This window comes from Bufo gargarizans, chromosome 10, assembly GCF_014858855.1.
Source record: "Bufo gargarizans isolate SCDJY-AF-19 chromosome 10, ASM1485885v1, whole genome shotgun sequence".
In the NCBI taxonomy this organism is placed as follows: Eukaryota; Metazoa; Chordata; class Amphibia; order Anura; family Bufonidae; genus Bufo; species Bufo gargarizans.
In genome coordinates, this window is record NC_058089.1 from 123050366 (window position 1) to 123063848 (window position 13483).

The 13483-nt window shown below is 49.8% G+C and overlaps 1 protein-coding gene across 2 annotated transcripts; it reads right to left on the reverse strand.

Annotated features, from left to right (window-relative positions):
- Positions 1-251: 251 nt before the first annotated feature.
- TUBB3 (tubulin beta 3 class III) lies at positions 252-10009 on the reverse strand. 2 transcript variants are annotated; one of them, XM_044270652.1, is made up of 4 exons: positions 9918-10009; positions 4923-5031; positions 3399-3509; positions 252-1922 (listed from the first exon to the last, which is right to left on the reverse strand). In XM_044270652.1, exons 1-4 carry the CDS (start codon positions 9972-9974, stop codon positions 850-852), a joined length of 1350 nt encoding a protein of 449 aa, XP_044126587.1. In that variant the 5' UTR covers positions 9975-10009; the 3' UTR covers positions 252-849. The 2 variants fall into 2 exon arrangements, with proteins under 2 accessions (XP_044126587.1, XP_044126588.1); XM_044270653.1 differs by lacking the exon at positions 9918-10009 and adding an exon at positions 8879-9019.
- Between the last annotated feature and the right edge of the window lie 3474 nt (positions 10010-13483).

Genomic DNA, 13483 nt, shown 5'->3' on the forward strand with positions numbered 1-13483 from the left:
AGCCTCGTGTTGCATAAGACATAAATAATGGCCTCTTACAAGCGGATTTTCCTACAGAACCTGCTGGCGAACACTTGCATAAGAGAATATTTCCAAGTATACCCACAGGGTCATGGCCTTACTACAGGGGCACCTTTATTTCAGGGCCCCTCAGTGCACACAGGGGGCGGCTCCTCTGACGGCGCGCAGGCTCTCCGCGGCGGCCTGTGCTGTAATTGAGAGGCTCACGCATTGGACAGCAGGAAGTTTATTTGTCATTTAAAAATAAATAATCCAATAAAACCGACGGTTAAAAAAATAAATTAAGAAAAGAATCAGACAGTACATGAGAAAGATGAAGACACAGAACAAAACCCCGGTCTCGGCCGCTGGACGTTCACAACACTTTATTCTCTCTCGTTGACGCCTCCCTCCGTTCCCTAGCACGGCACATGCTCTTCACCAAGACACATTCACTTCTTTTATCTGCTCCTATAACCACTGCCAGACTCTATCTAGATTATATTTTAGGCCATTTGGTTCCTTCCTGTGCTCCTCCACCCCTAACGTTGGTTCCCTGCCGCAGAGGCCCTCAAGGTGATGCACGTTGTGCGCAATATATCACAAGACTCTGCCAGCAGAAGGCTCCGTGTTTGCCTCGGCAAGTAACATACTGTTGCACATTCAATTCTGCAGGATCCTTTTGGCAGCGGAGAGCGAAATAAATAAGGGAGATGGAAGGTACAGGTTGGGCTCCTGATTGGAACTATGATCCTAACTCATAAGCGACATGTGATGCGGTTAAGAGTGGGATTCCGAATCCTTGGGGGGGCAAGGGGGGCACTAATCGGCAGCTCTTAGATGGGTTTCTTACTTTCCTTGAGCTTCAGATTCCTCTTCATCATCTTCGTACATCTCGCCCTCCTCCTCCGCTGTGGCGTCCTGGTACTGTTGGTACTCAGACACCAGGTCGTTCATGTTGCTCTCGGCCTCGGTAAACTCCATTTCGTCCATGCCCTCACCCGTGTACCAGTGCAAGAAAGCCTTACGCCTGAACATGGCAGTGAATTGCTCGGAGATGCGTTTGAAAAGCTCTTGGATGGCTGTGCTGTTGCCAATGAAGGTGGAAGACATCTTCAGGCCACGCGGTGGGATGTCACAGACGGCGACTTTGACATTGTTGGGGATCCATTCTACAAAGTAGCTGCTGTTCTTGCTCTGAATGGCCAACATCTGCTCGTCCACTTCCTTCATGGACATACGTCCACGGAAGACGGTCGCCACTGTCAGGTAGCGTCCGTGGCGTGGATCGCAGGCGGCCATCATGTTCTTGGCATCGAACATCTGTTGCGTGAGTTCAGGTACAGTCAGCGCCCGGTATTGTTGGCTACCGCGGGCGGTCAGAGGGGCAAAGCCTGGCATGAAGAAGTGGAGGCGAGGGAAGGGCACCATGTTGACGGCCAATTTGCGAAGATCAGCGTTAAGCTGTCCAGGGAACCTAAGGGAAGTGGTCACCCCACTCATTGTGGCACTGACAAGGTGGTTGAGGTCTCCGTAGGTTGGAGTGGCCAGTTTGAGGGTGCGGAAGCAGATGTCGTATAAAGCCTCATTGTCAATACAGTAGGTCTCGTCAGTGTTCTCCACCAGCTGATGGATGGACAAGGTAGCATTGTACGGTTCAACCACTGTGTCAGACACCTTTGGAGAGGGGACTACGCTAAAAGTGTTCATGATACGGTCGGGGTACTCCTCCCTGACTTTACTGATGAGCAGGGTGCCCATGCCAGAGCCAGTGCCCCCACCCAGAGAATGTGTGAGCTGGAAGCCTTGCAGACAATCACAATTTTCACATTCCTTCCTCACCACGTCTAGCACAGAGTCCACTAATTCGGCCCCTTCTGTGTAGTGTCCCTTGGCCCAGTTGTTACCAGCGCCGCTTTGTCCTGGGAGGAGAGAAAATATAAAAATGACAAAAGGCGTGAGTAATTTCCTAAAATGTAGACCACACACAGATCTACAGAAGTATAATGGGACCTCACTGATTATAAGGCCTTGTGTCTTACAACATAAATGGCAAGTGAATGGGAGCAAAGCTGCAGTAACAGGGCATGACCACTATACAGTGCACGGCGCTGCGTAGGTCCGCTTCCGGCACTGATTGGTGGGACTGCTGGGGCCCCATTTATCTGATATCCTAAGAATAGGTCATCTATATTAGTGCCCATACACCTTAGATCAGGGATGGCCAACCTGCGCCTCTCCAGCTGTTGCAAAACTACAAATCCCAGCATGCAAAGACAGCCTACAGCAGGGCATGGTGGGAATTGTAGTTTTACAACAGCTGGAGGGCCGCAGGTTGGCCAGCCCTGCCTTAGATGAACGACGGCAGATCCTTCACATCTCTGTGGAACCGGATGACCATGCAATGTTTATGGAGGGTGTCCAACTCTCCTTTGACAGAAGATGTCTGATGAAAGAAGGATCAGGCATGTTGGGATGTCAACATGTCCAGTCCTTTCTTCACATAAGAGATAAGCCTCTGTTGGAGGTGTCTGGCAACAGCTTAATCCCCTCTCCCAATAGAGAACACATGCATGCTGGGCCAAACTGAGCATGCATGTGCATGGGGAACGGAAGGGAGGGAGTTCAGACGGAATAGCTGTCGGCAGGACAAGCATATGGCTAGCTTTAACCCTAGCTTTCCTGGGCTGGGCACCCACAATGCAGCCCGGGGGTGCGTACTGAGCGACTCATGTATATATACCTACAAAATCAAGGGCATCGGGCATGTCATAGTAACATATCAGAAGTTTGGTGGTTGGAGTCCAGGTGCTGAGACCCCCACAATCACTAAAAGGAGGGGGCAGAGGCGCACAGCTGAGTCGTTTCTGGAGCAAGTGGTATACGGAGTCTATGCACCTTCCGTGAATTGCTAGGGCTTCCACCCCTTGTGTCACCCTGTTGCCCCTCTCCCGCCCCATCCCATTTGAAAGGTGCAAGGAGCACTTGGTCTGATGCAGGGTTTCTCAACTCCGGTCCTCAGGTCCCACCTACCGGTCAGGATTTCAGAATATCCCACAGAATGAATACCTGAGGTAAGTCCTGATGGATGGACACTAATTATATCCCTGCTCAATACTAAGAAAATCCTGAAAACATGGCCGGTAGGTGGCCCTGAGGGCCGGAGTTGAGAAACTCTGGTCTGATGTAAGTGACTACAGGTTTTCGTAGCTTTAATGGCTGTTTCTGTGCTACAAACCGGCAGCGCCTAATGCATAGCTGACAGCAGGGGCAGTAAGGGGTGGTCTGGGTGATCTGCACCCGCTATCCTAAAATGATGAACCTCATGTTTATGATGGAAGTGATGGCAAATATATTATCAGTATCAGCAAAGTGGAAAAGCTCTACGACAACACTACCAAAAATGAAGTTATCTGGTCGGAAAAGGTGTCCAAAAGCTCCGGAGCGGACGCTGTCCATGGTTCCTGGTTCCAAATCCACTAAGATGGCTCTAGGCACGTACTTGTGTGCTGAAAAGAATGAATATTATATATCATTTCAGTTTATCCTTTCTAGCGTTTAGTATTCTGCAGCATTTGATTTTTATTAGTTTCCTATCCCCTGGAGGGAAAAAATAGAATTAACTACTAACTCCTTCCACTAGGGGAAGACTGTCAGTCATGTAACTGGTCCAGGGATGGAGGCTCCCAGTATGAACATCTACTAAACCAGGGGTCGGCAACCTCTGACACTGCAGCTGTTGTGAAACTACAGCTCCCAGCATGCTCCATTCACTTCTACGGGGATCCCAAGGATAGCCCAGCAAGTGTGCATGATGGGAGTCGTAGTTTTACAACAGCTGGAATGCCGATGATTGCTTATCCCTGCACTAAAAACGACGATTCTGTAATGCAACCATATGGTCTTAGGCTGCATTCACAGAATCAACTGAAGTCAACGGGACTAATCACACGGACGTTTGTTTTTTTACGGCCCAGTGAACAGCGTCCGTCAAAAAATAGGACGTCCTATTTTTGGCCGTTTCCACGGCCAGACAAATTCTATTGAAATGAATGGGGCCGTTTTAGACAGGAGTGCACCCGTCTGATGGCTGTTAAAACGTGTACGCTAGTGAAAATGGCCTTTTAGGGGTTAAAAAATAAAATAAAAAATGAATTACCCCCTTCAGCCCCTTGCACGCGCAGAGACAGTCGCTCCTCACTTCATGCAGAAGGACCTGTGCTCCCAGCGGGATGATGTCACCAGTCTCTCCTGGCATGGTGACATCATCATGTTGGGAACACAGGTCCTTCTGCATCAAGTGAGGAGCCGCTGTCCCTGCGCATGCAAGTGGATGGCACTAATGAGGACATATGCTATACTGGGGGGCAGTAATGGGGCATTAATAACCCTAAGGGGCACTAATGGAGGCATTCTTTATATTGGTGGTACTATGGGGGGGCCATTATTCACACCGGGGACACTATGTGGGCCATTATTTATACTGGGGGGCTCTATCTGGGCCATTATGCATTCTGGGGGGCCCTATGGGGGTCATATGATGTTCAGGGGGATATTATGTATACTGTGAGGGTTGCAATTTTAAAAATAGGCCAAAAAAATGCAACCATGTTTCATTGTGTGAATGCTGCCTTACAGTCTGCAGGGTGTTTGCCCTTTTATGTTTGCTCTTCCTATTGTCGTTTGGTCGCCCAGTCACTCGCCTGCACACAATTAAACAGCCTGTTCCTTGTTCTCCTCTCGGTGTCTTGGCATGGTCCTATGCCTGCTTGTACAGAAGGGTAAGCCGCCCTGCACTGACATGAATCCTGGCGGGGAGGGCTGCAATCCCCTCTATGAGGGGTTTCTATTCACTTCAATGGAAGGAGCAGCCGTCGAGTACAAATGGACACACAATGTAATGTCCGTCTCGGGGCACTTACAGGACGCCTCATTGTAGTAGACACTGATCCTCTCCAGCTGCAGCTCCGAGTCCCCAACGTAGTTTCCAGTAGGGTCAATTCCATGTTCATCGCTGATCACTTCCCAGAACTGGGGAGAAAACAGAACAAAGAAGACATGTTACGATACATGGGTGCTATGGGTGCTATGAGATCCCAGCTTAGAGGAGAATATGAAGGGTTTCCAGAACCAGAATTACTGAATTATCATATAAAACACAAAGTAACTCCGAACCGGCACCGGTAACGTCTCAACAAACGGCATCATTCAGGCACTGGAGGTAACAGCAGGGGAGTGCGGCGAGGGGTTAATTGTCCCCTCAGGCAGTACGGAGTTTACACATGAAGACAACGACTGATGCTGAGGGGCCCCTTCTGGGAAGCAAATATATATTGTGCACATCATGGTCCTTTTACAGTCACAGCGTTGACCATATGTCAGGACACACATCCTTCACATCTATAACAGGGGGTGTCATATGGAGCCAGAATTACGGTACAGATTCCAGGGATCTTCTGCTCATCAGATAGACCAGAAGCTGACACCAGAAATTACAGCCACTCAAATCCTCAATCAAACCAATAATTGGTGTACTGAAACCAGTCTGAGGCCATCGTATGTGATGGGAAATACAGCTTCATATATACCATACATGATAGAACTAGTAGGTCCACCTCCACCATACATGATCGAACTAGTAGGTCCACCTCCACCATACATGATAGAACTAGTAGGTCCACCTCCACCATACATGATAGAACTAGTAGGTCCACCTCCACCATACATGATAGAACTAGTAGGTCCACCTCCACCATACATGATACAACTAGTAGGTCCACCTCCACCATACATGATACAACTAGTAGGTCCACCTCCACCATACATGATACAACTAGTAGGTCCACCTCCACCATACATGATACAACTAGTAGGTCCACCTCCACCATACATGATACAACTAGTAGGTCCACCTCTACCATACACGATACAACTAGTAGGTCCACCTCCACCATACATGATACAACTAGTAGATCCACCTCCACCATACATGATAGAACTAGTAGGTCCACCTCCACCATACATGATAGAACTAGTAGATCCACCTCCACCATACATGATAGAACTAGTAGATCCACCTCCACCATACATGATAGAACTAGTAGGTCCACCTCCACCATACATGATAGAACTAGTAGGTCCACCTCCACCATACATGATAGAACTAGTAGGTCCACCTCCACCATACATGATACAACTAGTAGGTCCACCTCCACCATACATGATACAACTAGTAGGTCCACCTCCACCATACATGATACAACTAGTAGGTCCACCTCCACCATACATGATACAACTAGTAGGTCCACCTCTACCATACATGATAGAACTAGTAGGTCCACCTCTACCATACACGATACAACTAGTAGGTCCACCTCTACCATACATGATACAACTAGTAGATCCACCTCCACCATACATGATAGAACTAGTAGGTCCACCTCCACCATACATGATAGAACTAGTAGGTCCAACTCCACCATACATGGCAGAACTAGCAGTCTGTGCAAATTTCATATTCCTGGATGCTAACAAAAAATGAAATTACAAATGATGATACAAATATAAATTTTCAAAAATACTAAAAACGAGTGCCGTGGTTTCCTTTACTATAGAACTAGCAGGTCCACCTCCACCGTACATGATACAACTAGTAGGTCCTGATCTACCATACTTGACAGAACTACTAGGTCCATATTTAATGTACACGATAGAAGTAGTAGATCAACCTCTACCATAAATGACAGAACTGGTAGGTCCATTTCCACCATGCGTGATAGAAGTAGTAGGTCCACCTCCACCATACATGATAGAACTAATTGGCTCACCTCCACCATACATGATACAACTAGTAGGTCCACGTCTATTAGTATTTTCCATGATAGAACTAATAGGCTCACCTCCACCATACGTGATAGAACAGCCTTGTAGTTCTATAACCAGGATGGGATCAGTGTCGTATATTTCTGCCTATCATGCATCAGATTACACCAGGTTTATCCTTGATTTTGAAGAAAACCAGACCCATGGCTATCCACTATGTAGGAGTGACTGTGGACGCAGAGGGAGCTGTCCTTTGTACTGATCTCCTGACAGCCCCTCCAGCCGCCCCCCGGATACCGCTCACTGGGTCCCAATGGTTTGGGTGGCATATTTCAAGACTTCTTGACGGTCATCTTACTGACGGACATTACAGCCGCCCTGAAATGGCTGATAACAGAGAACACCAGACTGCACGGTAAAGCTGTGAGCGAGCCCCTGACTCACACCGTGGACCCCTAACCTTTGGTGACCCGTCCTAGACCCCGCGATCGGCAACTACATCAACCAGACAGGCCGCAGCCTTGTTTGTCTGCAGGGAAATCACTGGGTCATTACAGTACAAAGCAACAAAGCCCGGCGACACCCAGCGAGCACATTCCAACGCTAGTAGGGCGAGGGCGGGAGGGTGGGGCACCCTGGCAGCGGAGGAGGCGATGATGAAAGGAGCTAAAATGACAACGAGGAGACAGGAATCAAAGGAAGGAATCCACTGGGATTAGGATATGCAGGGTTCGGAATAAGCCCCCCCCCCCCCCGTCACCTTCAGGACGCTGTAGTAATCCATTCCAGACCATTGAAACCACAAAGTAGGCGTACGTTATAAATTCCAGGCTCAGCGCTATGGTTAGTATACCGCAACTGGACCCCCCCAACCACCAGTGGATACAGGAGAAGGGGGGGCGGCAAAAAAGGAGATCCTGCTGAAAGCCCCATTGGGTCATATAGCTTAGGGTTCATGCACACGGCCGTATGTATTTTGCGATCCGCATTGTGTGCATTCCGTATTTTGCGGAAAGGAACAGCCGGCCCCTTATAGAACAGTCTTATCCTTGTCCGTAATGCAGACAATAATAGAACATGTTCTATTTTTTTGCGGATCGGAAATACGGACACACGGAAACGGAATGCACATGGAGTAACTTACGTTTTTTTTGCGGACCTATTGAAATGAATGGTTCTGCATAGGGTCCGCAACAACAAAAAATAAAAAACGGAATAGACACAGAAAGAAAATACGTTCGTGTGCATGAGCCCTAATAAATAGTGTCGTCGATGTTACTTTAAAAAAAATGTATTACAATTATATGGTAAATTCTATAATGAAAAAAACATAAAATAAAATGTTTGATATATATATATATATATATTCCAGATAAACTAATTTAAAGCGATATTCCATCAGTCGTGTTGCATTAGGGCATGCCCAATCCTTTGGTCTCAAGAGAGTAAAACCCTTGGCCCGTTCAGAAGACATGCATGCAGCGTAACGAGCATGCATGTGTACAGGGAGAGCAGAGGGATTATGGCAGGAATAGAAATGCCGTATTTGCATGCAAAGTATTGTCCCCAGTTATCAGCCATTTTAAGGGGAGTGGCTGACTAAGCTAAGACGACCGACAAAAAGTAAAAAAAAAATAAAAAATTCCCTGACCCCCACCCCCGATGCTTTTCGCTGCTCATCTGCACTTTTCTTTTGGGGTACTGGCCCTTTAAGAAGCACCGTTCTCATGCGGTTATAGTAGATCCGACGTGAAATCTTTCGGCCGAGCGGTCGTTCTCCGTGCTGCAGCCATGGTGCCGCCTGCTGTAAAGCTGCCTAATTAATCTAATAACCCTAATGTCTCCCGACAGCTGCTCCATCCCCCCCCCCGGGACCATAAAAGACCGGCTGGAGGAGTGAAATTGTCATCTTCTGACTCCTGGGACCTGCCGATGTCTACAGGGCGAGCAGAGCATCTATCTGTCACACACCACAGACGTGACGTCACTCCTGATGACATCACACGGTCCAGGATCCGTACACGTTTATTGTCATGACCCCCCTTGTTTTTTTTACCACTGGTATCCTGTGACGTTCCCGGCGGTCCATTCTTTGTCTGTCAGTATCTGTCATTCTGATGACGGCCGGCCGATGACATCACCGCCGTACCCTGCTGCGGCAGGGAGGGAGTGGCACCGTAGGGCTGAACAATACGTGAACCAGCAGCAGTCCAGCACCGCACGGGTTAAACCGCGCAGGATCTTAGCGAAGGTGTCACCATCACACGGAAACTAATCGCCCCCCTCCCGTCCTGCCCGATGGCGCTGACGCCTTCCCTTTTGCCTGCAGATCCCTTTAATTAAACAGGATTTAGCACGCCGGGCCCTATCAAAGGGAATGAAGTCACCGGCTGGGTTAACCCTTGCTGGACATAGGGAGGCCGGGTGTTAACCCTTGAAATGCCTGCAGCATATTATAGCGGACACAGCTGGTTCCATTGAAATCAACAGCGAGGCCTGTGATGAATGAAACAGGGGGGGGGGTCCCCAAAACAAAGGTGGGGGGGGGGGTGGAAAGAGGAGTCTGGGCAGCCATATGGAAGGCTGGACACAAAGGGAGAATACACCCATCATTGTACGACACGTGCCATCCCCACAGAGCCTGTACATTGAATTTGGCTAATTACAGCGTGCGCTCCTCATACCGCCATGTAGTGCCCCCCACCCCCAGGTAGTGCCCCCCTATCCTGCTGCAACACCCGCTTCACCCTTTGTTCTGGTGCTGCAGTGATGGGTGTGGTCCTGCAGCAGTGGGCTGCTTCCGCCGCTACGCCCACCCAGCCTCCGGGGTGACACAGACACGCCACAGACACCCCAAAATCTACCCCGCCCCTCAAGGGTGAACTACAAGGAGGCATCAGCCATCAAGGTTAGGCGGTAGTTCAAGGGCACCCAGCATGTCATTCCAGCAGGCTAGACCTACAGACGTAATATGGTCATGGCTTAAAGGAGACAGTCAGCAAGCAGGTGGTCAATGCAAAAAAAATAATAATAAAAAAGATGGGTGGGCACTCGCCTAGCTACGTGCACGTGGAGGGCATGAACAGGGCACCTACCTTGGCCCCGATCTGGTTGCCGCACTGGCCGGCCTGGATGTGGACGATCTCCCTCATAGTGGCTCAGGTCTGGCTTGGGATGCGGGCACTGGAGGTGGCGGCTGCGAGGACGGCGCCTTATAAACGAGGGGGCGTGACGTCATCGGCCCGCTACAGCCAATCACGAGGCGCCTGCGACAACGCCGCAGCATCTCTGCAACATCAGCACCGTCGGCGGGCGCGCGCGCCGGACACGCCCAGAGCGGCGGGCACGCGCTCCGGCCTGTGTATGGACTGCGCGCCCTAGGGGAGGAGGAGAGGACACGCTGGGACTTGTGATACCACAGCGGGTGGCAGCGGCATCCCCTCACCCACCGCTTTGCTCATGAATACGCCACACATAATGAGCGCTGTGTGAAGAGACTGTGTCAGAAATGCTTCAGCTTTTGAGGTGAAAATTTGAAAAATTCGACCAGTATGAAGGAAAATGATGGTATCATTACTGTGAATACAAAAATGATAAAATGGCCGCTTCCGGCCTAAAAGCTTCTGCCGTTTGAAACTGAGCAGCGCAAATTATAATCCGGCATAACGTTGACCGTTAATGGGGCGGGTGCAACCGTTTATTGCTTCCCCCACCATTATGACCAGAAGTCTCACCTGTGGGGGGGGTCTGACCACCGGGACCAGGGGCTACCGCTTCCTGTCAGAGTGGTCATGCTCCGTCACGGTGAGCGCGCCCGCACCTCTGTGTCTACAGTCCGAGACGTCTTCACCTGGACTACCCCGTGGGTTCGGCCCATGCGCCTGTTATTTCCGTTGGGATAAGCGGCAATGGGCCCTGCTTATCTCTCAGACAAAGGGTTGGCGAGGTAAAGAAATCACAACTTTCCTCCGTCTCCATACAGATTGCTATCTAATGCGTACGTCCGGCTTTAGGCTAGGACCACCCAGCCATCGTCACAGCCCCTCGGAGTCTGTGTTACCACTGAGGTTCGGTGACGTCATCAGGCCACATTTTATCGCATCCATTTGCCCATTTTTATGGATGCAGGTCCTTACCGTAGGCGCCGCTCACGTGCTGCAAGGCAGACGGACGGTATATAGTATATAAGCGGGGAGGGTGAGCAGTGAACCGGGAGGGAGGGAAACAGTCAGCAGGGCACTGAAGGGTCCGATACAAGGACAGAGGAGATCAAACTACATTACGGCTTCCTAATATACCCTAAGGGTTTTCAGGATATTGGCGGTCCTAAAACACGCAGATCTTTATACATAACGTATATGGCGGCATATTCTCCGATCCGCCCTAAACCATAAAGGGCATCTGTCAGCAGTTTTGTCCCTATGACACTGGCTGACCTGCTGCATGTGCGCATGTTATATGTTGGTCCCGTGTTCATATGTGCCCGCATTGCTGAAAAAAAAAATATGTTTTAATATATGCAAATTAGCCTCTAGGAGCAACGGGGGCGTTACAGTTACTCCTAGAGGCTCTGCTCTCTCTGCAACTGCCGCACCCTCTGCACTTTGATTGACAGGGCCAAGCAGTGTAAATGTGATCACACCTGGCCCTGACTTTTAAAGTGCAGAGAACGCAGCAGTTGCACAGAGAGCAGAGCTTTTAGGTGTAACGGTAACGCCCCCGTTGCTCCTAGAGGCTAATTTGCATATATTAAAACATGCAATGCTGGCCCATAGGAACATGGGACCAACACAGATGCCAAGCGCACATGTAACAGGTCGGCCAGTTCCATAGGTACAAAACTGCTGACAGACGCCCTTTAAGACCGGTGATGTGCCGGTGGCATCTGTTACGGGGTGAGATATGGAAGGCTGCAAGTGAACAGTTCTTGAAGTTGATGTGTTGGAAGCAGGAGACATGGCCGGGCGTAAGGATCTGAGCGACATTGACAAGAGGCAAATTGTGAGGCTAGATGACCGGGTCAGAGCATCCCCAGAGCAACCGGTGAACTGGGACTCCAAGGCTTATTGATGTGAGTGAGGAGCTAAGGCTAGCCCACCTGCTCCAATCCCACAGAAGAGCTACTGTAAAGAAGACTGCTGAAGAAGCTGGCCATGATAGGGGGGCGTCATAAGTCATGGCCTCGCAGCTCGTTGGGGCTGTGTACTCACAGATCGTTCAGAGCGCCCGTGCTGTCCCCCGTCCACCACCAATGGGTGCATGAACTTCAGAACTGGAGCAACGGAGCAACGGAAGGAGGTGGCCTGGTCTGGCGACTAGTCATCTTTGCATCAGGGTGCGCAGGTGTCACTCACCTGGAGAAGAGATGGCACCAGGATGCACTATGAGAACAAAAGACATCCGGTGCAGGCAGTGCGACGTTCTCTGCAATGTTCTGCTGGAAAACCTTGGGTCCTGGCATAATTTGGGACACGTACCCCCCCCCCCCCCCCCCCCACCTAAACGTGGTACAGACAAGTACCCCCCTTCATGGCATTGGCTCTTTCAGCAAGTACGAGGAACATGACAAAGAGTTCAAGGTGACGACCAGATTCCCCAGATCTCCATCCCATCGTTATCTGTAGGATGTGCTGGAAAACCAAGTCCGATCTATGGAGGGTGCACCTCACCACGTACAGGATCTACTGCCGACGTCTTGGTGGCAGATACCACCGGACACCTTCAGAGATCCCGTAGAGTCCAGGTCAGAGCTGTTTTGGTGGCTCAAGTGGGACCTAAGCAATATTTAGAAGACATGCATGCTCAGCCGGGTCTGATCTGTGCATGAGGATGGGGATGGTAGTTTTGGATCTATTGTCTTAATTACGGTTGGATCCATGAGCCTTTAATGCGCTCATCTCGCTGAATGACTATCCGTATGGATGCGCCTGCAAATATGGAGGATTCAGTAGAATTGTTTTCAAGATACATCAAAGCTAAGAGCAACATATATATATATATATATATATATATATATATATAGTTTCAAAAAGGCCACAAGGAGTGCATGCAGTCATCTCCTCTGATTACTGTACAGTCACTGTGTTGTATGGAGAGCGCCGCCGATGATATTGTACCAAACCCTCCCTGTATAAGTGCACAGGGCAGCAGGGGGACATTATACTGTTACTCAGTGTTATTACCAGTAATCATGGTTACTATTTCATTATAGACTGTACCAAATTAGGATGGGGGGAGGGGGCGTGAAAGAGGCTCCTGTGAGGTGACACACCCCGCGCAAGACAAAGCATCCCTCTCTGGGGTGTAGGGATGGGAGAATAGAGGAGGGCACAGATAATAGGACCTGTTCTGTGAAATCGGGACATCCCTTGGGTCCTAAAACAGGGGCATACATGAGTCACAGATTTGGGAAGAGGCAGATGTGTCAGGGGGGATGGGAAGGAGGCGGCTGAGTCATGTTGCTGTGCAGACAATGGCCTGCGGCCCCCTCCTCTCCAGCACGGCTCCTCTTTCCTTCTTTACGTGATGGACGTGCACGCGGGTCCAACCACTTGTTATATTTCCGTGTAAATCCCCGGTTTACAGGGCGGAGATCTCTTTCATCGCGGGGATGGGAAGTGGCTTTCACACAGGGCCAAGATTTTCAAACCAGTAAATGTAT